This window comes from Opisthocomus hoazin, chromosome 15 (genome assembly GCF_030867145.1).
Source record: "Opisthocomus hoazin isolate bOpiHoa1 chromosome 15, bOpiHoa1.hap1, whole genome shotgun sequence".
NCBI lineage: Eukaryota > Metazoa > Chordata > Aves > Opisthocomiformes > Opisthocomidae > Opisthocomus > Opisthocomus hoazin.
The window spans coordinates 6,930,799-6,957,833 of record NC_134428.1 but is presented as its reverse complement, the minus strand read 5'-3'; the positions used below and the strand labels follow the sequence as shown (position 1 = coordinate 6,957,833).

The 27,035-nt window shown below is 40.4% G+C and overlaps 1 protein-coding gene across 1 annotated transcript in view; it reads left to right on the top strand.

Annotated features, from left to right (window-relative positions):
• Nucleotides 1-27,035, top strand: part of BMERB1 (bMERB domain containing 1) — a 61,875-nt gene that overhangs the window by 19,758 nt on the left and 15,082 nt on the right. The window contains exon 2 of the mRNA XM_075436203.1: nt 14,793-14,916. Within this exon, the coding sequence (XP_075292318.1) occupies nt 14,793-14,916 (124 nt within the window). The remainder of the gene's footprint in view (nt 1-14,792; nt 14,917-27,035) is intronic.

The window sequence follows — 27,035 nt, the reverse complement described above, 5'->3', positions numbered from 1 at the left end:
TTTAATTCATATAGAGAATTTCCACTTAAGGAACACAGGAGTCTGGTCTGTTGGTTTTGTGGTGGGTGATTTCCAGAGATGTGTGTGTTCAGCATATGTCAAAGATCTCGACCTCAAGCTTTGTAATGTGGAGACGTATTGAGATCAGATTCTGGGTTCAGACGAAAAAAATTACTAGTTTTTCTGACACCTCTCATAAGAAAGCTGGCTTCTGATGTAAGAGACCTCCAACTTTACATCAAATATTTGTATCACACACATTGATTTTTGCAAAACAGGGAGTATTCTCTTTTCTTTCTTGGTGCGAGGGGATGAGGTCACATGTTACCTTGGTGTTGAGAATTTTTATGGGCAGCATTTTAAATGGGACACATTGTCAGGATGGATAGATAAATAAGAAATTCTTCTCCAAAGCTGTCATATGTGATGTAGCTGTGACTGGGATAAGAAACAGCTGTTGTTTCAAGAAAGTAAGCAGCTCCTTTTCCATCCCAAAGCTGCTCAGATCTTGGTTCTAAGCTGCTTATGAATAAAGCACAGCAAATTAGGAGCCTTTATCTTCCCTAAAACAGGCAGGTGGGGAGGAGTGAAGAACTGGCATGGCCATTACTCTGTCCCTCTTCTTGGCTGCTGGAAAAGATTTGGCAGTTGCAAGTTGAAGTGGAAAGATGAACAGCCATTTACTACACACCTGAGCCAGGAGGAAGCAGAGGGCACAGCTGGATGCAGAGCCTCTTGGCTGGTGCCCCTGTTCTGATGCATAGAGAAAACCAACCTCTGCACCAAAGCTGCCTGCCACTCCTCGCAAAATCCAGGCCAGGCAGAGGCAGGCTGGACAGTTGTAGTAATGACTCGTTATTCACAAACAAATGAGATAAATTTCCGGGTTTTCTGCAAGCAGGGCTTACTTGAGTGCTGAAACAATATCATGCAAGATCAGCTAATTTGTCTCATCTGCAGAGATTCATTTATGTATTTATTTATTTATCTGTGTTTAGGGGGAAAGAGAAGAGAGAAACCAAAAGTACACAGTATTAGGAGAAGCTTCTGGTTTTAGACCTACTGGGATACTGAGGGCACCCTTCTGTCAGGTTAGGTCAATAGGAGAATTACTGATGTGAAATACACAGTGGTACATCTCCTAGAAAGAGGTAGAAAAATGCCACTCTTGTTTCACTTACAGCAGGACAAATTAGGTTGCTTAGTTTCAGACTGACGTGTAATCTAGTCTGGGGGAAATTGCTTTCACACCTCACCCAAAGCCACCAGCCAAATGTGTGAAAAATTCTGTTGTCAGAGCATCTGGCAACAAGGAATATGGTACTGATACCCAAACTAGAGTTTATTTAAAATTGGAAATAACAGTAGGAAGTCTGGAAAATGTTCTTGCACAATTCTATTACAGTACTTTAAGTCTGTCATAATTCTCTGCAGACCTAATTATATGGACAGCTTTTCTTTAAGTCCCACTCAAACCCACTTAATCCTTCTTTATATACAACAGAAATGGCCGGATGAGGTACCGCAGGCTATTTTGCAAATGGACTGTACTAGTCTTGAAGAGAGTTTGTGGCTCAGTTCAGGCGCCTGGGGACGCTGGAAACTGAAGTCTGAAGTGGTCACACCAATCATGATGATGCACTTCCAGCATGCTGTAATTGCTCTGAAAATTTTCTGTAGGTGAGCAAGTCCTTTTTCCACTCTGTCAGTTTATCTGAGACACCAGTAAAGACACCCTCTGTTGCTAGATTTTTATGTCTGATGTGTGATAGGAACTCTATTCAGATGATAGTAAGCTGGGTACTGAGCAGTCACTTGCAGACCAGCTTGCATCTGAGGGTGTGAACTGTAGTGACCTTATCACAGCCACCATAAGAAAAAAAAAGTGAAAACTGCCAAATTTAGAATCTGGATATTTGAAAACTGTCTCAACTCAGAGCTGCAATTTATATTAAAATGGAGGATTTGGTTTCAGCTGAGTGGAGGAGAATCACATGTGAATCCACAAATAATATCTCTGGGGTTTCTTAATTCAATGAGACTTGAGTTTAAAAAGGATTTTATAAAAAGACATTCATTCCAAACTCCCTTTGCTGTTTTCATTATTCTGTTTTCCTCATTTTTATGCATTTGCCGTCTAACAGGCTGAAGAGATGTGTGCAACCTTGTTATCATTGACTGTAATGGAAATTGGCTGGGGCATACAAATTGCCTAGACACAGTCTTGGAATCAACTTCAAAGTAGCAAGGTTGAGCCCTGTAATTGGAGTGTCAAAGCCCCTAAGGGTTTTAAAGACCCAATCTGTGAGTGTCATTAGGGTAATTTATGCATAGTGGACATACTTCTGCATACCCTGAATTTACTTACACCAGAAGCACTTTCTGCAAATTTCAATCATATAAAAAAAAAAAAAATCTGTATTTTTTACTTAATGTGATGGCACAATCAAATCAGGCCTGGGGCTTTTGTTTCATTGTTTGTGGGAAGACTTTAATAGGAAGTTATATTATTCTTGTATTTTCAAAGAAACATTTAGTTCAGTATTAAGTTCTGACTCCTTAGGCATTTATTGCTGTTAGTGCTGAAATTCTGTTTCCTGATCTGTAAATATGGTTTGTATTAGCTTTTAAACTACTGCCAGAGGGGGTAGTACTGAGAAAAAGTCCTCCCTCTCCCCCTAAAATTGACTGTTTAGCAGGCTATCCAGGGTATTGTGAGTCACAGATCAAACACATGATTTAGAAATAGAGAAAGCTAGTAGAACTCTGAATAGTAGAAAAAAAAATACATGTAAATCATGATAGTGCTATAAACCAGCACCAAATCATACACAGATTTACAGCTAGAAATGAAGTTATTCTAGTTACAGATAATTAGGTGGCAAATTGTCCTATTGTACTGAGTCAGTTCCTTGCATAAGCAAACACCCTTAGGTCCAGATGGAAGAATATGAAAGCAGAGGTGATTCACTGTCTTGAAGTGATGGCTTAATTTGACAGGATGGATCCTTACGACTTTGAATATGGAGAAAGTCTGGAATCTTTGTGTGTGCAGTATCTAGCTGCAGAGGACACTGGACCTCAAAAAGCTAAATCCTACCTTAAAAAGTAAAGCCGCAGATAACAGTCAAATTAATTTTTTCTACTTATTGAGTCCACCCTCCTGCAACTGCAGAGAATCATACAATACCTGAGCTTGTTCAGAGGGCGTTTCTGGTTTTGTCTCCCACAAAGTGAGGACAGACCCTTTAAAGATCCGTATGTTCTGATCTTAGTTTAAAATGTCTTTGGTGTCTTTCCCCCAATATCCTACTTGAAAGACTGCTTCAGAATGTTACTGCTTTGGATAGTTACTAGTTTCCAGTCTATGATTATTTTTTACCTCTAGTTAATTTTACACCAGTCATTATCATTTAACATAAACAATCCTTTCCCCTGTCCTTGATCCTTTCCTCTTGGCTACCAAAATCTCCATCTGCACAAGCAGATGAGTAGCACAATTCTGACAGCATCAAAAGTTGGGAGAATGCTGAAATCTGAAAGCTTAAGTCCGAGATAGAACAAATGGAATTGTTCTGTGGAATTAGAAAATATGGGACAGCAGTAATAGATTTTAACATACGTTAGGTCTGAATATCACATTAAGTCCTATACAACACATTAGGTTTCTGCAAGAACTCCAGACTGGTGCAAATCCACAGGGTCTTCATTGTCAGAGGAGGATGAACAGCTATTGAGAGATGAGCTGTTTTTTCAGGATATCATTACAACCAAAAATAAGTCATCCATGCACGGAGCAGTTTCTTAGACTAGGGAGAGATTTTCCCAGGGGAAGTGTCAGATTAAGGGGTTGCATAATTACCCACATAGGAAATTGGAACTGTCATAAATTGACAAAACACAAAGCCAAGAATAATTACTGTTTATAAATTTTTCAGGATAACAAACAAGACAATTTTACTGATGCTTTTTTTGAGAGGCAGTATCTTTATAGATCTTATCATTATGGACTTGTGCTGATATATATCTTTAAATAGGGAACAAGGGCAGAAAATGGTCCCTAAAATAGAAAGTTGTAACCATCATTACCATAAAATTTCTAGTTAGCAAAGTACTGAAGACCATCCTTAACCAGCTATCACTTTACTGCCTGAAGGTCTGTTTCTGCTTGGGAATATGTAGTTGAATTAGAAAACTCAAAGCAAGATCTCTTTCAGGTTCTTTATTTAAGCCAGCCTTTCTTCAGTGCAATACCACTATGATCTAGAGACGTACAGCATAAAAGATGCAAAGCAACTAAGAATCTCGTTTGGGCACTGGGAAGGCACAGGCACTTTCTTACATCAGACATCAAAGGAATCCTTGTGTGCAGTACTTTGAGTATGATACCACAGAAACCAAAAGGACTTTGAGAGTTAAAGGAAGGAGTTAATGTTCAACACTGTGAATCTGGCGTTTCTATTTCAAGAGAAATCTCAGTGAGACCACAGTACAAAAGCCTGAAATGGAAAAGAATACAAATCTCAGTGAGACCACAGTGTACAAAAGCCTGAAATGGAAAAGAATAGACTGTTGCCGACAGGCTTTTTACAAAGGTAAATAATGAAAAATAAAAGGTCAAAGCTTGAAGATAAGAACAAGAAAGTACAGGATAAGCAACTAAAAGAATCTTTTTATAACAAGAGGCTCTTCGATATGGAACAGACAGGGCAGTGATTCTGGAAGTGCAGTGGGCAATTGCACACGGTGCGTCTCATTCTCTGCTGATTTAATTTTAAAATTGGGTCATATGGTGGAGTGTGAGTGAGACGCTTCTGAAGTGGAAACTGAGGCTGTAATATATCTAGACTGTAAATCTGTGATAATTTAAAAAAAAGTGTTCATGACCTGGACAAAATAAATCTCGATATTATAGTTGTCCTATTGCACTCAGACCACAGCTGACTGTTTGAACAGAGCCATCTCCAGTCACATCAGATGGTTTAATACACTTTGGAAGGAAACGATGTGGCAAACAGAATAAACTCTGGTGGTTTTTGGCAACTGGATTTTTTTTTGTTACCATGTGGTGGTTTAAAGACTAGTCCAAATTCTGTTGAATTCAACAAAATTATGAATATCAGTTCTGTCTCACTATTTTGCTTTTTTCTGGCATTCTTTTTTCCCTCAGCATTGACCTAGCATGTCACATCCCAGTGCCACAAAATTCATCAGGTTGTTAGTCAGTTTTAGACACAGAATACCAACCGATTTCTACAGATTTCTGAAAAGCCAAGTCTGAAGTTCCCAGACTTTTTCAAAATTCTTCTTCTTCTTCAAAGGCAAAAATAGCTGCATGCCTGGAAGGGCAAGTTAAGTATGACACATTAAAAAAAAAAAAAAAAGGAGAAAAAAAAATAGGCTGAAGTGAAAGACTCCTGTTAACTTCAGTGAGCCTTGGGTTAGGAGAAGGCACCTGCGGAGCTAATCACCTCCACAAGACAAATTCACACTTTCCTGTCCACTCACCCCAGCTGCTTTTTCCCCTACAGAGTCTGTATGATGTAGAGCTTACTGCTAAGGTTTCTGCATAAAAGAAAACTCCAGTTTTGTTTTATTTAGCATTTTGCAGTTATTTACATGTGCTTAAAGAATACTGATCAGAATGTTCAAAGATGGCAGAAAATACATTGAAGTTATAACAGATTCAAGCTGTGCATAAACTGCACATACTCATTAAGTCATGATAGCCTATTATTAGAAAACAGGAAGTAGTAATTTCAGATATTACAGAAACAGATTATCTTTGATATTCAGTGTTGAATACTAAAGAAGACTGAGAGATGGTCAAATACTGAATGAGAACAGGCAGATGAATAGAGCAAAAGAAATAATCATAGTATCTATATATGACTTCTTCCAAAGGTTGATTAGTTTGACAAATTAATTCAGCAGATTAATTCAACAAATCAATTCAGCAAAATTTGAAACAAAACCTACCAAAAATTGGTGTATTTGCCGTATAATAAATATGTCTTTTTAGGTTGCTTGTGCCTTTCCTGGTCTTTAGTAATGCTGTTAATATGTCCTACAATCAGAAGATTTTCATTTTGATGACAGAAAAAGTTAATCTGTTTCCATAAGCATTGTGTGCAAAAGCAGCTATTGTCCTAAAGGATGGTAGGAAGTGGTTTTTTTATTCTCTCCAGTTGCAAAATAAAAATATTTTCACCACAGCCAATGCTGCAACAGTGCTTTTCCCAGTGATTCTAACCATTACTATGAAAGTAGAATTTTCTCTCCTCCCACAAACAGCAAGTTTAAATGTGTGGTAAGTCATTTCAATCATCTCAGAGAAATGTTGTGCTTCTGTACAGGTTGTACCAGAGTGTCTTTCTGCAAACAAGAATTTCTGATCTCTTGACTGAGAAGTTGCTGAATGGACCACAGATGTGAAGGGATTGCTCTAGTCTAGCAGTTTATGTCAGAACATAAGTGATCTTTTTCTCCTTCCCCAAATGACTGTTGGCAAGCAGGGTAGTTGGTGGCTGTGGCATTCCCTGAGATCCTGGCATTTAATCAGCTTTCAGTATGCATCTCTGGTTCCTTCCTGCCAAAGGGGTTCCCTAGGGCTGCCAGATTTCACAGCTGCCTGTTGCAACGCCAAGCTGTAAGGGGAATAAATCAGCCCAGAAGTTCACCCTGAGACCTGGAGCATGTGAAAAAACAGCTTTGGGACTTCTAGGTGCCCTGCTGTCTGGCAAAAATACTGGAATCTTTGATGCCTAGTTTAAGCCAGGATTTCAGGGCTCCAAGATTACCTCCTGTGCACCTGGGAACTGCACTGCAGTTGAAACTTCTGCTTCCAGGGTTTTGTGGAGAATTTAACATCTCCAGAACTGCAAAGCTGCTCCGGATCCTCATGCACTGATAGGAAACCAGGCTCTTTGCACACAGGCATTCCTTTTGACTTCATAGTAAATGTACTGAATCCAAGATGTTATCCCCCAAATACTCTGAATGCCACTTCTCTGGCATTTTCTAGCAGACTCAGTTTTGTCAGAAAGTTTCTGGCCACCATTACTTGCAGGGACAAAGGACACTTAGCAACCTGTGAAGTATATGTGCTCAGTTTGTGTCAGCTCACAGTGCATTTAATGGCTCTACATGCCAGTGACTCCAGAATAAGTAACTGTGTTGCTCAACCCATGGAGAAGTAGTAACAGGGATGGAAAAGCTGTAACGGCACAGTAAGAGAAGAAAAATATTTCATCTCCCGGCTAGAAGCAAAATTCAGCTGTGTCATCTCCAGAATTCAGTGCTATTGATGGCAGTGGAAGCAAAGTGATTCTGAGATCTTCAGCACATCTGTGGGGAGTAGAACATTAGTTTTTGTGCCTCTGCGCACTACTATTGTCTTTAGAAACTACTTTTTCCCCGGCATTAAAGCTCGTCAGGTATGTGCGCTCCTGTTGCCTCAGTGTAGCCTGTTAGCTGGTTACTGAGCCCTGATACAACCAGCAACATGATTCCAACTTTTACTAAGTTGGATGTCATCACCAGTCCGTTTTTAGTGCAAGAGATGAAACAGGAGGGCCCATTGAGAAGCAGAGGGAAGAAATTGCCTTGACGGAGGAGAGGAGGATACAGCATTTTCTAAAATAACCCACTGAAATGGACTGTGGACTGTACTCTGCAGCAGGATGAGAACTGATTCCTGGGATGCATGTAGAGTGGCCTCTATCTCAGAGGCACCGGGACCTACAGGCAGTACAAAAATATTCATCATAACATTGTTCATGGATGGAGAGATTGTGAAGCATTGAGTTTATGTCATGCACTTAGAAGCAGGGAATACGCCTGTGCACTGCTGTTTGAAACAGATGTGCAGTGATCTGATCCTGGTTCCCACAGTCTATATATGCAGATTCCTTTGGAATTTTTCCAGAAATCATCAAAAGAAAGTGAAGTGAGACTTTGTCCAGGTTTCACTGCGGTCATGAGGAGTATTTCCATTAATAACTGTAGGTGGAGGATCAGTGTTGGGTACAGGAAGGGCTGGCAGCTTGGAAAGGGTAGGCAAGCCCCATGCTGCGAGTCGTAACAAGGCAGGCAGGGGCAGTGTACTCACTGGCAAGGGTGCAGCCCAATGGTACCTGAGCAAGGAAAGCAGAGCAGATCTGGTGACAACAATCAGGGTCAGCCACAGTCCAGATCTCCAGGCAAATCCCTAGTACAAGGCAGGCCTGAGGTCAAGTGGGAAGTCAAGTCTGGGTCGCCAAGGACAGAGCAAGGACCAAGGGCTGGAATCTCAGCTTGAAATCTGCTTCTGAGCAAAAGGAGGGGGAGCCTCTGCTGAGGCTTCTCAAGGCCAGACACCTGCACCACATCCAACACAGTCCTGAGTCCAGGCAGTCAGACCAGCAAGAGTGGTGGGATGTACTCAGCACCATGACAGTCAGGTCACTTCCAGACTGGTACCATCGTGTGCCACCTTCTCCCTTTCCACCAGTCTACCCATTTTAAATTGCACAATGTTGCCTGCCTGTTAGGGAAGCCAGGAACAAAATATGTTGCAGCTGTTTGTATTGTATTTCGCTATTAGCTATATTTATATGGTAATTCCAGCATAACACATGAAATAAATACCATTCCACACACATGCCAATTTTAGTCATTTAGTCGTTGTTAGGATTCCCAGTAATAGAATGCTGCAGCAGACTAGATTAGGAATAAGCAATTAGATGTAGTTTTTTTTCTGCACAGGTTAGTTATTGGCCACTGCATCTTGCTCCAGATGGGTTAAATCAAAGAGGAAAAAAAACAAATGCTGGGCCTCTGAATACATTTGAGGCAACAATAAAAGGTATCTTAAAAGGCCTGGCTACTAGACTAGTCACTTGTATCTCCAGGTGACAAGCTAGTGACAAACTATAGGAATCATCTGATTCTTTTCACGTGAACATTTTTTATCTGGAATATTTTGTATTATAATGATTTGTTTTTCTGCATTATGTGACTATTTCCACCAAGCCTGCTGTTTTGAAGTTGCACAATCTGGTTCTCCCCTCATCTGTCTCTAACATGTGCCTCCTGCTTACATCTGCTTTGGCTCATCAACTAATGTTCATCTTGAAAGTTGTGATTTTGATAGCTGACATAGCATGAAGAGTGCACTTACTGCACCATGGTCTATTAACATTTAATATACTTGAGTGAAAAAGGATTTATTTGAGAATTTCACTGAATTCTTGAGAAAGCCGCAAAAGTGCTGACTCAGATTTGGAACAAAACTTAGCCATTAACAGTATTTGAACAAGTGTTACCTTATTATTGGACAGTTTAAGGGAACGGAAACAGACCTCAAATTGCTCGGTTTGAAACTAATCCAGGACAACAATGACTTAAAATAATTTTCAACTGAAGCACTGTAACTGAGTGGGTTGAGCAGTCAGGCTTGTTGCTGAGTGGTGTGTCCACATTAGAGAAGCCATGCAGCTGATTTGTTCTGCAGTCCTTTAAAGAGCTCTCAGCAGTCATGGATTCAACCAAACACAGGGTCTCATTTAAGATGGTTCATCTATGTCAAAGATGAAAAAAAGTGGCAGAATTGCTGGGCCATTACCCTTACCTGTGCTGGAGCCCTTCTGTTGCTAAATGACTGCATTGACTCTTCAAGGCTGAGTGACTCTTTCCAACAGCAACAGATGCACAACCAAGAAAAAGGATAAACAATGTCCTGAAGAGACACTGGGATCCAGCAGACCTTGTAGTGGCTCTGCCACAGACTTGCTGTGTCTCCATAAGCAACTCATCTCTCAGTTCTTACTGCCTCTAGACTGCAAATTGCCTGCATACTGCTTTAGGTGTTCATGGAGTAAAGATCTGATTGCTGTTCAGTATGTGGATGCCACCAGAATAACAATGACATAATATCCTCCTAGGGAAGCTCAGGAAGTATGGGCTGGATGAGTGGTCAGTGAAGTGGATTGAGAACTGGCTGAATGGCAGAACTCAGAGGGTTGTCGTCAGTGGCGCTGTGTCTAGTTGCAGGCTGGTAACTAGTGGTGTCCCTCAGGGGTCAGTACTGGGCCCAGCCTTCTTTAACTTCTTCATCAACGACCTGGATGAAGAGTTAGAATGTACCCTCAGCAAGTTTGCTGATGACACCAAACTGGGAGGTGTGGTAGATACACCAGAAGGCTGTGCTGCCATTCAGCGTGACCTGGACAGGCTGGAAAGTTGGGCAGAGAGGAACCTGATGAGGTTCAACAAGGGCAAGGGCAGGGTCCTGCACCTGGGGAGGAACAACCCCATGCATCAGTACAGGCTTGAGGTGGACCTGCTGGAGAGCAGCTCTGCAGAGAGGGACCTGGGTGTCCTGGTGGATGACAGGTTAACCATGAGCCAGCAGTGTGCCCTGGCTGCCAAGAAAGCTAATGGGATCCTGGGGTGCATCAAGAAGAGTGTGGCCAGCAGGTCGAAGGAGGTTCTCCTTCCCGTCTACACTGCCCTGGTGAGGCCTCATCTGGAGTACTGTGTCCATTTCTGGGCTCCCCAGTTCAAGAAAGATGAAGAGCTACTGGAGAGAGTCCAGCGGAGGGCTACAAGAATGGTGAGGGGACTGGAGCATCTCTCCTACGAGAAGAGGCTGAGGGAGCTGGGCTTGTTCAGCCTGGAGAAGAGAAGGCTGAGAGGGGGCCTAATATATGCTTACAAATATCTGAAGGGTGGGTGTCAGGAGGATGGGGCTAAGCTCTTTTCAGTGGTGCCCAGCCACAGGACAAGGGGCAATGGGCACAAAGTGAAGCACAGGAAGTTCCATCTGAACATGAGGAAGAACTTCTTCCCTCTGAGGGTGACGGAGCCCTGGCCCAGGCTGCCCAGGGAGGTTGTGGAGTCTCCTTCTCTGGAGATATTCCAGACCCGCCTGGACAAGGTCCTCTACAGCCTACTATAGGTGACCCTGCTTCGGCAGGGGGGTTGGACTAGATGACCCACAGAGGTCCCTGCCAACCCCTACCATTCTGTGATTCTGTGATTCTGTGACATAGTTTTGGGTTCCTGCAGCATAGGTTTGGGACCCTTTGTGTTACTGATACACCTCACCTTCTCCATGCCTCTGTCTTTTACGAAAATGGTGATAACAAAACCCCCAAATTAGAATTAAACCAGCTAATGGTTGTCGAGCACAATATGCTTCTCAGTAAACAATATACTCACATCAAGTGACAGCAGCAGGATTTTTGCTGATAATTAGTTTTCCTTATACTATTCCTTACCAATTTGTCTGAAACTATTGACACCAGATGTAATGCATTCTCCCATTTCTCATTTTACCACTTCAGGCTTCTTTTAAAGTTTTCTTTGCACTTACTGACTTAATAGCTTTTCATCACAGGTGGCTAATGTCCCATTTCTGGATGGCACGCTGAGGATGAAATGTGATCATTAAGCTAATACCCAGTTTAACTATACTAGTCTGCATTTAAACTGAAGCAAAAATATGCATAAATAGCTTCATGTTTACCTCTTCAGTCCCTCTCGTTATATATAATGACTTGATAATTTTGTTTCTATATAGTAATTATTTTCCTGCTAATATCTTTTTGTGCATACAGCAATAATATTTTACTTGTTTCTTTGTCACTGAAAATTATCCTGGAGATTGCAGAGCAGACAAAATACTTGCATCCTGTCACTGGCTGTGACTAATCTCAGTGTTGTCTCCACTTTTGCTTTATGAATTTTGGCTCATTACCAGAAACAGCGCTTAATAACAATGTATGCTCAAAAATAGTTCGCTATGTAAAGCGAATTGGCAGCTGTCAAAGGAGCTCACTTAGTCTTTACCTGTTAGGAAGGGAGGTGTAGCAAAGTTGCAGATTTGATGCAAAAATTATGTCATTCTTTAACAGTGCACAGGTGAACATGCATAAAGTATGGATTGACTTCAGTTCCTTCTCCTCGGAAGACCATGCCAGCTCCTCTGTAATTGGCTTTTAACTTCTTCCAGCACCACAGTGTCTCCATGCTCAATTCTCTATATCCTCACTTACAAATTTCCTCCCATTTCAACTGGCCGGTCTGGTTTTTCCCCTCAAAGTACCCTTAATCCAGCTCTTGCCAATCCTCCTTTCAGTTTAAGATCTCCATGAGAATTAGTCACCTTACAGTATGTTCACAGCACATGTACTGCTATGAAGATAAACTAACCCCCTCCTTGTATCGCTGTATCTCCATCTCTAAGTTTGATGACAAGTTGCAAACTAATATTTTATGGTTTCTATATTTATTTCCCTCTGCTTTCAGACTTGTGGTGCTTTGCTTACGTTTTTGATTCTTTTGAAAACATTACCAAATTTTGGATAGCTTTCAAAAATATTTTTTCTGGTTCAAGCACACATGGAGTGGGATGTGAAAGAGAATCTGTGACTGTTCTGCAAGAGGTTAGACTAGACTACTGCTTGTCACATTAATTCTTTTGTTGGCTTTAAGCACATACTCAGGGCATACAGCTTGTTCATGATTCCCCTCCTGAATTATTGAAATCACAGTATGATAGCTGATCTGATCCAGGGGGTACCACTGGGGCATTCACAGCTGGAGTTGCAGCTTGTTGTGTTACTATTTTTTCACCCTGTTTTCTGAGCTCTTGAGAAGTGATTTTAAAATATGCATGTATGTGTAATATACTTGTGGCTTATCTTTCTCATTATCAGTATTATTGTCTTTAATTCATAGTAGCATCAGAATAACTTCCTATCTCTTGCTTAATATTTTTGGAAAACAAAGCCAATTATGCTGCAAGCAGTTAAAATAACTCTGCAACCCCGAAAAGCAGCAAGAGGCAAAACTATACTTACAGAATCTTTGTTCTAGTTTCTTTTGACTGATGTCTGATAAACTTCTAGTGAATATTGAATTATAATTCTGCCCATCTGTTAGTGGTAGCACAGCATGTTAGGTACTCTGCTATGGTTCCTCATTCCCACACACCCAGGTAAGCGTGTGAGGGGAGGGAAGGGGTGGGCCTGAATACGGTCCCTAAAGCATTTTCAACGGTATTCAACCTTCCTCAAACAGATCTAGAATTTCAGATGTTTTTAGGTTCTATTCCAACATCTAAGTTAGTGGCTGGGATTTTAAAAAGCTCATGTGCTTTACACTGTGAAGCTAGCTGTTGATAACAGAGCTGGAACAATACTTCTTAGGACATGTGGGCTATACCTCAACTAAAACTACCCCAACAAACACAATGATTTCTAATAGGAAAATCCATCTTCTACAGGTAGTAGTTGTATTTTTAGACACACAAGATAGCCTTACTTTACCAACCAGTTTTGCAATATGAGTTATAAAAATGGCTATGGAGAAATCGTTCTCTCGTGAGAGACATTTCAGAATCTGTGTCACTTTTTTTCCCTCAAGATTCTGTTATCATGAAAAAAATAGTGATTTTTAATATTTATTTGCCTGCTTTCTTCATTATGAAGTGAAAACAAAACTTGCAGACAGTACTAGCAGGATAACTTAAAAACCATATATTTTTTGTATTTTATATGTAGAGAAAATTTATATCCTATAGAATTTCTTCACTTCCATTTTGGGAGAACAGGTCTTTGTGAACTAAGCTCGTGCAGGGGCTGTGTTTGTTGAGATTTTGTAGTTTCATTCCTACTCCAACTTTCTGTCAGAAATTCTTAGCTGTTTGTGCTTAGTCTGTCATGAGGGACTTTGGAATTCATCTCCTCTTAATTAATTGAACTGCTTTTTTTCTGATGCTTTTTGTCTCCTGTTTTGTGCATAATCATGCCGAGTACATTTTGACCTCTCCCTTTTCCTTTTTTAAACCAATACAGCTGAAATAGGCCTGCTTTCAGGAATATGTCTCCATTTGGGTACCAAAACATGCAGGCACTCTATTTTTCAGTCTCTAAATTCTTGTTCAAAATGAAGGCCAACTATGGTGAACCCTTGGAATACGGTTTTCCAGAAGCCAGGTTGCTCCTTCCCAAATCCACCTTCTGTAAATTCGTTCCTTCTGCCTTCAGTGAACGCAGTTCATAGCCCTATTTCTTTCTGGATTAGGAGAGGTAATATGTCAATTCTAGAGAAATAATCATAGAAGGACCCTGGCGTTACCAGTTTCCAAGTAATTACTACAGAGTGCTGTTTGTCTCCTCAACTGATTTCAGTGCCCTAGTGAGAAACACTCAGCCCCTCAAAGGATTAGGCCCTACATCGTTTCTAATCATATCCGTGGCTCCTCTCCAGTGGGTCTGGGCTTCAGCTGTTAGTCAAGCTGAGATGGTGGAATGGCATGAAGAGTTACAAGAATTAAAGATGGGAAACATTCATCAGTTTACATTGCTTGTGCCAAGATAGGCCTCTTCAGAGTTGTAAGTACATTGCTTGTGCCAAGATAGGCCTCTTCAGAGTTGTAAGTAATTGTTTTGAGTGAGTTTCGTAGCAGTCTGTGGCTGTTCTTTCAAAGTTTGTAGTGATATTAATTAAGGAACAGTAGCTATAGTTATGTACTGGCTTGGGAGTCCTTAGAGGTATGACAGATTCTGACTAACAAAATGAACGTCAGTTTGGCTTAGAGATTCTTTCACTTCAAAATGGTTACACTGAATGTAGTAAGTAAAACAACAGAGAAACCAGTCAATGTAGCATTCAGCGAGAGTATTCTTTACTACTTGCATGAATTACCCCATAGTCAGATAGCTCTGTGATTACATTTACATTCCTAAAAAACTCATTAAGACAGTTTAACTAGCTTAATTAACTTTCTCTGCTTTCACACACAGATCAACTTGATATTATTTCAATGGCTGAAACAACAATGATGCCTGAGGAAATTGAGCTTGAGATGGCAAAGATCCAGAGACTTCGGGAAGTCTTAGTCAGAAGAGAATCAGAACTCAGGTTTATGTAAGTATCAATACTTCTGGGAAAACACTATGCAAAATTAATCAAAACAGAAAAGAATGCTATTTAGAAGACTTTTATCTGCTTGACATTTTAAAAGGAAGAAAGATAAAGAGCATCCCAGTTAGGTGAATGCTTGCAAAACGCCACTGGGAAATGATTTTTGTAGTTGCAAAGGAAATTACCTTTTTTATTCAGCACCTTTTTTACTCAGCATGATTTGCAGAAGACATAAAAGGGATCTGTTACTTACAAACAGAAACTTCAGCAAAGTACGTATCTACAGAGCATATTTTTATACCTGACTTCAATCCTTTGTGGGAATAACATTTGTCTGAAGAAAATATCAACAGGTAGGGGATTTGGAGCTTTCACAGTCTAACCTAATTCAGGCTTTATTCCTCACTTCATTAGGGGTCTTGGTTCATGTCGCAAGAGAGCACACTGTTTTCTGGACTAATAGCAGCCAAGATTTGACATTTGTTAAATGGAAGCCATTAAGTTATGAGCACAAACCGCATTTTGATGTATCAAGTTAAATAGCAATGATCCAAGAGAGATTTTCAAAACTGCCAAAAGGGTCAGGCATAGGAGCCTCACTGAAGGTTAATGAATATTAATCCTGTTCTGATTATGAAGTCAATAGGGTTTATATTCCTAAATCACTGAATTTAGAAGACCAGAACTTTTATTAATAAGGAGAATATTATTTTGAAGTCCCATGTGTCTGTACCTGAAGTCAGAAACTAATGCCTTTGCTGACAGGCCAAGAACCTCAGTAGATTTAAATCCTGCTGAACCCAGACCCTTGGCATTAATGAAGCTACAGTAGCCTGAAAAAATTCATTTTCTCTCTTCTCCCTTTAAAATACAAAGATAGGACTGGTACTTTAACCCTTACACCTGGAGTTTAATTTCAGGGCCCTGACTCGCACTGCCAGAAGTTGAAAGCCTCACCCTCAAACAGCAGACATCTATCTGTATTTGAGTATTATCCTAGAAGACTTCAGGCCACAATTGCTGCTTAGACACCTTTGCAAATAAGGACTGGTAATAGTGACACTGACCTTTAATAATGCTGTAGTGGTACAAATAAAGTAAACGGGACATTTTCACACCTACTTCTGGTAGTCAAATAACTGCTTGGCTTGTACATAAATTTAGTCCGGAAGAAGCCTCATCATTGACTCCTGTACTTCTCTCGACATTTTCTATATCAAACAAAGCACTGAAATAAACTGTCCCAGTGAATGAGAGCCATGGCGGACATCTGCTCGTCATTGTTTTGCTTGTGCTTCACTTTGTTCTGTTTGTTCTTGTATCCAGCATGTTCTTTTCATTTCTCCCGTCCTCACACTCATCACACTCTTTACTCTGTATTGCCTAGCAGGTGTTTGAGTAAGGAACTTGCTCTAAGACCGCTAACTGAAATTACTATTTTCCTTGAAGAAGACGCACAAAGAAGATTGAGATGGGATAATAATAAAGCTCACCACTACTGATGTTTGAAACGGCTCTGCAACAACACGTCTCTAACTGTTATGTCAACATTTTGCCCAAACAAATGCAGTAGCCATAAAATAAGGGCATTTGGCAGTGAACTGCTCCTGGTTAGTGTATCAGCCAGTACAAAAATAAAAACAAAAAAAAGAAAAAAAAAACCCAACAAACAACTCAAAAAAAACCCCCTAACAAGGTCTGGATGCTCAGCGGACCTGGAGTATTTTTTTATTTTATTTTATTTATTATTTTATATATATTATTTTTACCATAGTAATACTATGAGGTCCATATTCCCTTTCCCCATGAACAAAGTAACACCAATGACTAGTGAAGTCTGCAGGACAACACAAAAGGGATAAAATGAAATGTGTTGCTCCTGTGTCACTACACAAATGTTACATTACAGTACTCACAGTTGGTAACGCTTTAGTTTCTAAATAAACTCTTTACCGAACAATTCATCATCCCTAAAAGCTTTAGAACAGTCACCCTGTAGAGGTGAAAGAAAGAGTGGGATGGTGAAGAAATAAAAGACAGATACTTAATTATCATTATTATTTCAAAGCAAGTCCTAGATTATTTGAAAATCAGGTGGTGGTATTAAACTAAAAAATAAAAGGATTTAATAGTATTAGACTTAAAAAGTGGTACAGGGTAGTGTTCAAAAACCATACAAAACTGGGGGCAGGGGGGGGAGGAGGAGTGTTCTCATACATATCCAAGCAGGCTCTGTGTCTCATCTGTTAGCCTGTGTTTATCAAACATACTATTAGTTCAACAGAACAAGATTTTCAGTTTTGGAAAATTTCAATTATGTTTGAACAAATTTCACATACATTTCTGCGATGAAGTATTGAGTTAAAACATAAAAGCTTGGTTTTTTAGATAATTAATTTCCCCTCAGTTCTTTGCAACAGTCACACTGTGAATAAGCAAGTTGCTTTATGCTGTACTGGATATTAAAATTACTCACAATCTTTGCTCTGGGCCATCAACAGAAAGGTTAATCTCCTCAGGAAGAATTTTTCCACCTTTAGAAAGAGATCTGGACACCAGTCAGCAACAGTAACTCATACAATACTGAAGTCAGTCACCGGATAGAAGACTTCACCTGTCTGCAGATTTATGATTCTGGTTAAAGAAGGGAAAGGGCAGCAAAAATTCCTGTAATAAGGGGTATACTTTATTTTTAAAGTTTAGGGGGAGTCCTACATAGGGGCCCTTCCACTGTGGAGCCATGCAAGACAGTGTTCACTGCTTGCCCTCACAGGTGAAATGAGCTCTGTGGCTGCATGAGACAAAATGGCCACCATTCTGTGGCAGCTCAACCACACAACACAAAATGGCTGCCCTGCCTGTGAGGCCGTTGCAGCCACCCTTCCCCTGACACCCGCCTTCTTCTTGCAACAGCTCTGTGGAATTTTTTTCCTTCCTCACAATCCCTTGCTGTCTGCTGGGCTGTGTAGCGTAGAGGGCTGTGAGCTGCCAGCTGAGGCCCTCAAAAAACTATGTTTCTCTAGCAACCACCTCCAATGCCCCTGGCTCCGGTGGGAGGCAGTGGAGCACTGGTGAGTCCGTCCCAGCTGGCCTTCATGAAAACCAGGGGACATTTGGATGCAGGCCTGTTAAATGCATGTGTGCTCCACCTGTCCTTCAATAAAAACACTCACTGCTCAGATCGTGCCAATTGCAGCACCCAAGAAGGCCAGGTACGCCAATCCAAACCTGAGTGCAGTTTACGGGGCACGGCTCTGAAGGTTAAACTCTCTGTCAGACATCTGCTGGAGCTTCCAGAAATTGCATCATTCCTTACTGGTGGACAAGTCAGGTATATGTGCGAATATCCATCAAAATTATTTTAAAATTCAGAAGATATCTTTTAAGAAGGTGTTGCAATTTGTCTGCATCTCTATACCAGACCCACAGAGCAATACATGCGGTTTCTTAGAGACAGGACAATAATTTACTGTTGAAGGGTGTCCTGCTTTCGGTTAAAACAGAACCGATTCTCTTTTAGTGAATCTTCCTTACAGCTAAGTTCTTCTAAGTAGTTGCATTTTTATGAAGCCGGCTGCATATTTTACAGAGAGCGTCTGCTTCAAAGCTGATAATACCTCATGTTTATAGTTACACTGAGGTAACGGTAGGAAAGGAATGCAGAAAAAGGCCCCTGTTTATAATGATCAATATAGCAGCTGAGGCCACCGACAGATCTCTTCGGTCCCACAAGCGAGGAGCTGTAAAGGGCCACACTCACAGGGAGGGTCGGACAGGACAGTGGACCCCACGTTGACCAAGAAGGTATTCCACGCCGTGCACGCCATACTCACTGTAAAGCTGGGGGATCACGAGGGTCTTGGGCTCTTTGTCCATGGCCAGCTGCTGAAGAGGACCCTGCTCCTTGTCCTGCCGGCAATCCTGATTTAGGTTCCGATCCGTGCATCCCTGGGTCCAGTTCCCGTCTGCTGTTGGGTCAGTCCAGGACTGCCTGGTGCTGCCCGGCAGCTGCTGGCGGGACGCCCGCACCCCAGCACCCAGCTCCGGGAAACTCAGTATCGGTTTGGTACATTTTGCATTATTTCTCTTAATATTATTAGTATTATTAGTAAAACTTTTTATATTGAATTTGTAAGTCTCTCTCTATTTTCCTCCTTTTCCCTTCCTCTGGTGGGAGGGCGGGGGTTAATAGAGAGCATCTGCCACTCAGTTTATTGACGCCCTGCTTTGAACCGTGACACAGGGGAATACCTGTGTTTGCTCTTAGACAAATGTAGATATTACTGTAGTCTGCCTAGCACAGTGTTAAAAACTTCCCCAAAATACAGAAAAAGTGAACATTCAGTGAGAATGGTGGAAACAGGATTTACCCTATTCAAAAATGAAACACCAAAAATTTTAAGTGAAGATCACAAATATCCATACAGTTTCAATACATGTGATTTTTCTCTCTTTTATACTGCCTTTTAGTCCCTTGTATGTTCTTTCGTCTCTGCCTTGCAGATAGAAGTGGCAGTTCCTTACTGGTGTAATAAACATAATGTGAGACCTTATTTCAGTAATTAAAAACTAAAGCACTTAAAGATACATTTAAGCAGTGTGACTTTGTGGAACTCTGAAGTGAAGCAAAAAAACCGTACAGTATAGGAAACTCCAACTGACATCTCCAATTTGCAAATTTGTGGGGCTTCTTTATTGCAAAACACAGCGTTTTAATTTTGCTGAGTGAAGCTCAATAAAGTTAGATGTGTGACAGCATGTTCTTAGCCTGTCCCCTGATTTTTTTTTATTTGAAAAGCAAGACTAGCAGCTGAACTCTTTTGTCTGTTTAACAGATTACATGCTGTATACCACAGTGAAATCATTCATCTTGGAATGTATTAAAAGAGACCAGATTTCTGATTAATTCTTGTTCTTCTTTTTATCAGTACAAAGAAATAAAGCAAAATCAGCTGAAGCGATTGATTAACAGGTTGTGATGTTTTCTCAGACCTTGGTGCAGATTGCAAGTCAGATATTAGCCGTTGTAAGCCTGTCCTTTGCTTTGCTCCATGATGTTATTTCTTCCTTTAAAAAGAGGGCAGCTGAAGACAACTGTACTGTTCATATCCAGGAAGTCTGTACTATTTCTGATTGAATACCTGCTTGCTATGAAGAATTACCTAAAGTTTACATGGAACCAATTTTCAGATTTTAAAATCAAGCCTTCCTCAATTAGGTAATGCCACAATTTGCGTTGTCCAATCACATTTTAGCTCAGGCAACCATAGTCACAGCAGAGCAGATGCACTGTGATTTGCTCTGTAACTACATTATTGAATTGTACTTTTGTCTCAAGACCCTGCCTCAGTTAGTGCCTAGGATGGACCTCCTCATGATATGTCAACGTTATGTAGCAATTGTGGCTGTTTGTAGCATCTCTCCTTCTACACTACTGATACTGTGACATTTCATAAAATTATGCCAGGAGCTGTTGTGCCCATCTGCAGCCAGCCCAGGAAATGAAAATATAGCTTAAAACCATCATATACTATCTCCAGCTCTTCTGGGTTTATTTTCAGAAAAGCTGAGGGCTCAGCATGCATTGATATGAAGGAGACAATATGTATGGAAAAGCATCAGTTTATAGCTAGCCAGCATTCCCCCTCATTTGCTTCTCAGGCTTGTCTCAGCTCATTTCTTAAAATGTTCTCTATAAAAAGAGTTTTGGGTCAAACTGTAAATTTTTAATCTGTCTTTGCTGTTAAGAAAAGCAAACATACCACTTCAGAACATGCACACTCTCTTCTCCCTTTCTAATTCTCCTGTACCACTTCCTATTTTTCTTTCCTGGTGAGATAACAGACCCAAAAGCCAAGGGAGCTGTTCAGGCAGCATCCTCTTCATTGCACATTTAATGTGTTACTGCTATGGGTACTGGTGTGTGGCTTCAGAAGCAGTTAAGGATTCATTTCACCAGGGGACGTGGAAAGCTACAGTGCTGAAAGACACGATTGTAAAAGCAGATAATGTATGTGTTAGCTCAGTTTAGCTGACAGAGAAGACAGGCAGAAAAACTTCAGACCACTATATGATACAGGAACAGATCAAAACTGAACCTCAAAATAATTCGTAGTGCAAAATTCATGCATTTTACTGTGTATTAGCGTATTCTGACCCAGTAAATATTAATAGTATCGGTGAGACCTTAATCACCCACAGTTACTGCCTATGCCTGTGAATGGAAGAGGTATGGAGTTCTTGCAAAATAGCATTCACTGTCATCATGAAACATGCCCTTTGGGAAATCTGCCAGTACCTGATACTGCTGGCTTTCCAGATGGAAAGCAAAACTTGAAACCAGCTATATTGGATGACCTTGAACTAAAACTGGAAGTTGCTTCCACCTGTGATAGCAGTCTTGGGAGGGGTTATTTCTGCCATGTAGGTGATACTGAATGGCAATTTTTTAATGTATAGCAAATGTAAGATAGTAAATAGTAAGCCCTACTTGCTGAAAACAGTTTTACTTACCTCATTAAACTTGCTTTATCTGTAAAAACATTACAAATATAACACACAGAGTATTTGCTTAATGTCTGTGTGGTTATTACATTGCTAAACTAATACTGTGAAAAAGCCAAAGTCACCTCCACATTGACTTAGCAGAATTAAAATTGGTCATTGTACACTGTCACTACATGCTATTTATTAGACAGTTCCCTCTTCTCCAGAGTGCTCATAATGTCTTACACCATCCAGATTCTCTATAGGTCCATTCACGTTTTTAGACCATTTTATACTATTATGTTTGCTTACTTGTAATCCCGGGAACAATTACCTTTTATGTAGGTAAGCTTGCTGCAATTTGACTTTGCCCTGGTAAGAAACTCATACTAGCAGTCCTACAGCTTCATTAGCTGTCCAGAGTACATAATTAATCCCTGGTTTTGGTTTTTTTTCTTGCTTCCTATCAGGCTTACTTTCTCTTTACTTGCCTTTTTAACCTTTATCCTTTTTCCACTTTGCAAAAAAACCCATAAATCTCTCTTCTGCTGCTGTGACACTGATGTACCCGTTGCTAGTAGTAGTAGTGGTGGGATAGTCAGTAATGGTCATTCTATAGAGCGTTGGACATAATGGTCAAATTCAGGCCAAATCTCAAATTTAGGGCAAATTCATCATGGAGAAAAAATTATAGTCCATATTCCTTCTAAGGACAGTAACACATCAACAGAGGTCAGATAGGATTCTCACCTTTATGCCTTTTGCAGTATGCACAGCATATTTTAAAGTACAGAAAGGTATGTCTGCTGGCTTTATGCAACCACTGCAGAGTGAAGCAACATCAAGGTACAGAAGAACCACAGAACTGAGAGGTTCATTCCTTTGGTGATGATAACCTTCAATAAACCAACTTAGAAAGCCTATGTGTTAATTTAGAATGAGTGCAGTAAATCTAGTAGACTCACACAAAGTGGGAACATGAAACAAACAGTTTCTTATTACTGGCTAAACTTGAAAAGTAATACTGTACTACAGAGCATGCTGATGTGGAGTGTTTCCATTCTGACGTGAGAAAAGGCAGCAGTCATTGCTGTGTTTGTGTGAACAAAGTTCATTTCAGATTTTAATTACTTTTTCAACCAAATACTTTATCTCTGTTTCTAGTGACTCACTAGCGTACCATCAACTGTGACTTCTCAGTGGCTTAATGCCATGTGTGGCAACAGTGACACACACTGAACATGACCCTGGGTAAGGGTGAGAGGGAGGGAGAGTGTAAAGAGATAAACAGGCTGTCAAAGGTGTGAATAGCAGTGGTAACTCATTGGCTAATTTGATAAGCAGGTGTTCTGTCTTTTGCTTTCTGGGCTAGTTTTGATTCTTTCTCTGCTACTTTTTGTCTTTGTACTGTATATTATCTGTTTTCTCTCCTCTAAGGTTAAGCATGGAATTCTTTTAGGACTGTTCACTTACATGTACAGCATCTAGTACTTTTCTCTGAGTTTGTCACCTAGCTGTTACTATAGTGCAAAGAAATAGCCTCAACAAAACCAGATTTTTTTTCATGAATAGAGTTGTTGTCATCAGTGTTTTCTGATAAGATCCGTCTTTTCTTGGAAAGGAGTAATACATCTTTTATCCTTCACAGTTCTATAATCTTAACAATACAATATAACTTACTGTGGGTTCCTTCCTTTTTTTCCTGGTTGTATCTTGCGCTAGGAACATAGGATGCACTTTGGGATGCTGTGGAGAAGGAAGCAGTTGTGTGATTATGTATATTTTTCAACAGATATACATGTCAGGTTGTCAGCTTCATAAGATAAGGTACCATTAGTGAAAATACCAAGCCCAACTTTATGAGAGATACTATGGCTGTCCCACTGATATTGCCTGGAGTCGCTCACACTCTTCTGCAAGACAGGATTAATTTGTGGCTCTGACTATATGTCCCCATTCACCTTTCCCATCCCAAGCACACTGCAGTGGTGTCTCACCTGCAAATACCAAGAGTCCTTCGGGCATTAACCAGGAACCTATAAACTGGGAAATGGCACAACCTGGTTTCTGTAATGAAGGTTGTAAGATACTCGAAGCTTGAGGCTTCTGAGATTAGCGACAGCATTTCTAGAGGGCTGCCACGGATCTGAGAGCTCAAGGATGTCCGCGTGCCCACTGTAGAAGTGGGAACTCCTGGAAGGTCCAGCCCTGGTGAGGGTCTCACAACTCTTCAGATGGAAGCCTGCAAGCCTCAGGAACATGTGTTCAGGACAGAATTGCAAAGTTCCGAACTGTGCACTTCTAAGCTGAAAGTATAAATACAAATCAGCTCTCAAAGAGGAAAGAAAAATGCCATCATTCAGTTTGATCTCTCTGCAGAGCCATCTTCTTTGCCCTGTTTGACAGCAGACAATCAACCCCAGAGGAAAATACAACATTATACTTTCAACTGTGTGGCAGTAAAAATGCTCAGAAAGGAAAAGCACTTTTTTTAGTGGTGTATAATGACATATCATTAGCAAAGTATTTAATGAATTGTAGACTTAGTACCTGTTAGTTGAGATGTTTGTGTCTTACAGAAGAAAAAAGTGTAAAATGAGGAATTTTCATTATTATCTCTGTAGGACAGCTAGGAAAATAACTATTTAATAGAAAATTTTCTTTAAATAGCATTTTCTACATTGAATATAAGTAGTGGTTATCACAAATTGCTGTTAATGGAAGAGGGAGCAGCTCTGGGTATCTTTAATCTTTTGACTTAGTCATTTTTAGGTCAGTAATTTAGCACTGTATTTCCAAATGTGTTTAATCCCAAACTGTTTTTGATTTCCCAGTTCTTATCTGCCTGTGGTCTGGTTTGCACGAGTGGATGGTAGAATGGATTGTCTCCCTTGAGACCATGTATCCAAGATAATACATCATGCCCATATAGTACTCGCAGTTACTGTGGCCCACCCTTTTGCGCAGTTGATCTTCCTGTAGGCAAGGATGCTCTGTAGTAAGGTGTTAACTCTTGAGCTGTGCTATTTCAGTGGTCTGTCTTATTTGCCTTCTGCTATAAATAGGAGAGTATAGATCAGTGATGATTCAACAGTGAATTGAAAAGTCCTGAAATGGACTGACTGTCAGTGTTTCATTTTATACCAGGTACCTTTATATTTTTTTCAACTTCGTATTCTTTTCAGCTTTGATACCAAATAGTTGCTATTCTGGTTTTAAACATAAGAAAAGGTGAAATATGGAGGCAAATTAAGAAGGAAATCTATCATTGATTCTGCTAGAGATGATACATAGCCAAACCTAGTTTCCTACTTCTGATGCCTAATAACAAAAAATAAAACCTATCAGACCAGTTTAAATGAACCATGCACATAAATTGGCCCTATGCTTTTACATGGAGTCTTCTGTATGCTACTGCAATGGGGTTAGATACTTTCTGAATTTGAATCTAACTCCTCTATTGCATGTTTTTAGACAAATTAACTTAGTCAATTTTTGCCATGTAGAGGAATATTCCTCTCCACAGTGAGGCATTTCCAGGAAAACTCCTGTTGTTACCATTCAGGTTGACATTAAAGCTTCATAACTGGCAGAGGAGATAGCGAAGCCCAAGAGAATTTAACAGTGCCAGTGAGAATGAAATACAGATAGCTTCTTTAGACACTGTTCTGACTTTCTGTGAAATATGCCTTAAATACGACCTCCAGGGACTGAGATTTTCAAGTCCTGCCACCTTCACTTGTCTGAAATGACAGCTGAATTACAACATTACTTTGCAAGTTGCATTCCAGTGCTTCTATCCACTGTTCCTCTATCAGAGAGCACATTTTACAAGACAGGATACACACACTTATTTTAATGGTTAAAGTTAATCATAGAACTTTTGATTTTTAACCTGACCTGCCAAGCAGGCTGGTCAGCAATCTGTTATCTTAATTGCCAGCTCTGTGTCTGCCAGCCTGAGCAGCACCAGGTGCTGAGCTAAATAACAAGGTGATAAACACAGATCATAATGACTCAGACACTGTGTATATTCATTAAATGTGGCCTGTGATTTCACAGATTTATAATTAGAAGCTTTAAGAAAATAAGATGAGTTGACAGGGACAAAATGGAGTCAAATGTCAAAGAGGGATACACGTAATCTTCTTGTTTTCTTCTATTACCGGAATACTTTCACCATTCCAGATTCCCCACAGCTTTAGCAAGGCCTTAAACACCTGCAGTCCCCAAAGGCAGCCTCCACTGATGTCCCTCCTCCCCACCTCAGTCCTTTAACAAATCTGCAGCTTGACAACACATTACCATCTCTGTAGCAATTCTCTTTTATTTCTACACAGCTCTTTAGTTCAATAATCCAAATTTCTCCATCACTGCTGGTTGCTCTTGGCTGGTGTTCAGCATGTTCACTGGTGACACCACCAAGGAGATGATCTTCTTATCCCTATATTGCGACCTTCTCCAGACAGATGTAATCATGTCAACTTGTCATTTAGCATGACATCTGATTCTTAGGCCATCTCCTAGACTGGCACTATCAAATTCTTCAGAAACTCTAACAGTTACAAGCATTTTACTTCTGGGACAGCAATATCTTAAAACAGAACTAAAAATAACCCAAGTGCCTGCAAACCTTCTTGGAAGACAGGGAAGGAAACCAGCAAAACCACTCTACATTAATTTTTTAACTTGAAGCACTTTAATGCAATAACAGAAAACAAAAGAATCTCACACCTCCTCTTACAGATGCGCTAGAGGGAGCACGGATCTATTTCTAGCTTTAAAAGTCATTCAGCAAAGGCAGCAGCTCTCTAGACACACTGAGCTGCTCTGCTTATCCAGAAATCAAAGAGAAAGATATCTGATGCTTATGTAGCTGTTATTAATAGCTCTTACTCTCAAATCTTAAGCATTCAACAGACTTGTTGGCCATCTTTTTCTTTGGCTGAGCATTCAGGTGAGCCTTTAGTGATTTTCCTACTGCCTTTTACTATCGTTTTTGCTTTTTTTCCATTCATGGCTCTAGATAGTACCTAGGTCTTACACTAGGGAATTTGGTTTTCTTCCTCAGCTGAAGACAGAAACATTTAGCTGTTATGGAATAATTTCTAGTGAAACAGTACAAAACATTTTGTCTGTGTTTCTTTTTTAAGTCCTGCCTGCCATTATCTTCCACAGCCTCAGAGACCTGCCAGGGCACAGCTGAATGAGAGGACTCTTCTCTGTTTCCTTGCCCTGCTCCCTCTGAGTCCAGATGGTGCACCGCAGAGGTGACTCATGCTGTCACCTTACTTGTGGATCCTATGGGAACGACAGCACTCAGAGTATTCTTCTTCTGGTAATTGGACCACAGAATCACGTATCGGGGCTGAGTCACTGTGACAGATTACTGCAGACTCTTCCGACCCACTTATTTTCCTGTCATTTTGTGACATGTTTAGAAAATCTTTTGCTCATGCTGTTTATTCATTATGAGCTACTTTATCCTTTTTTTGGGCAAACAGCCTGCTTTTAGGCTGTGATGATAACGCTTGAAATACCAAGAGAGAAAAGAATAATATATGCTTATGTGATATCTCCAAGCATACAGAGGGTTTCTTGCACTAAGCTGTCAAGAAACAGAAAAGCAGAATTGC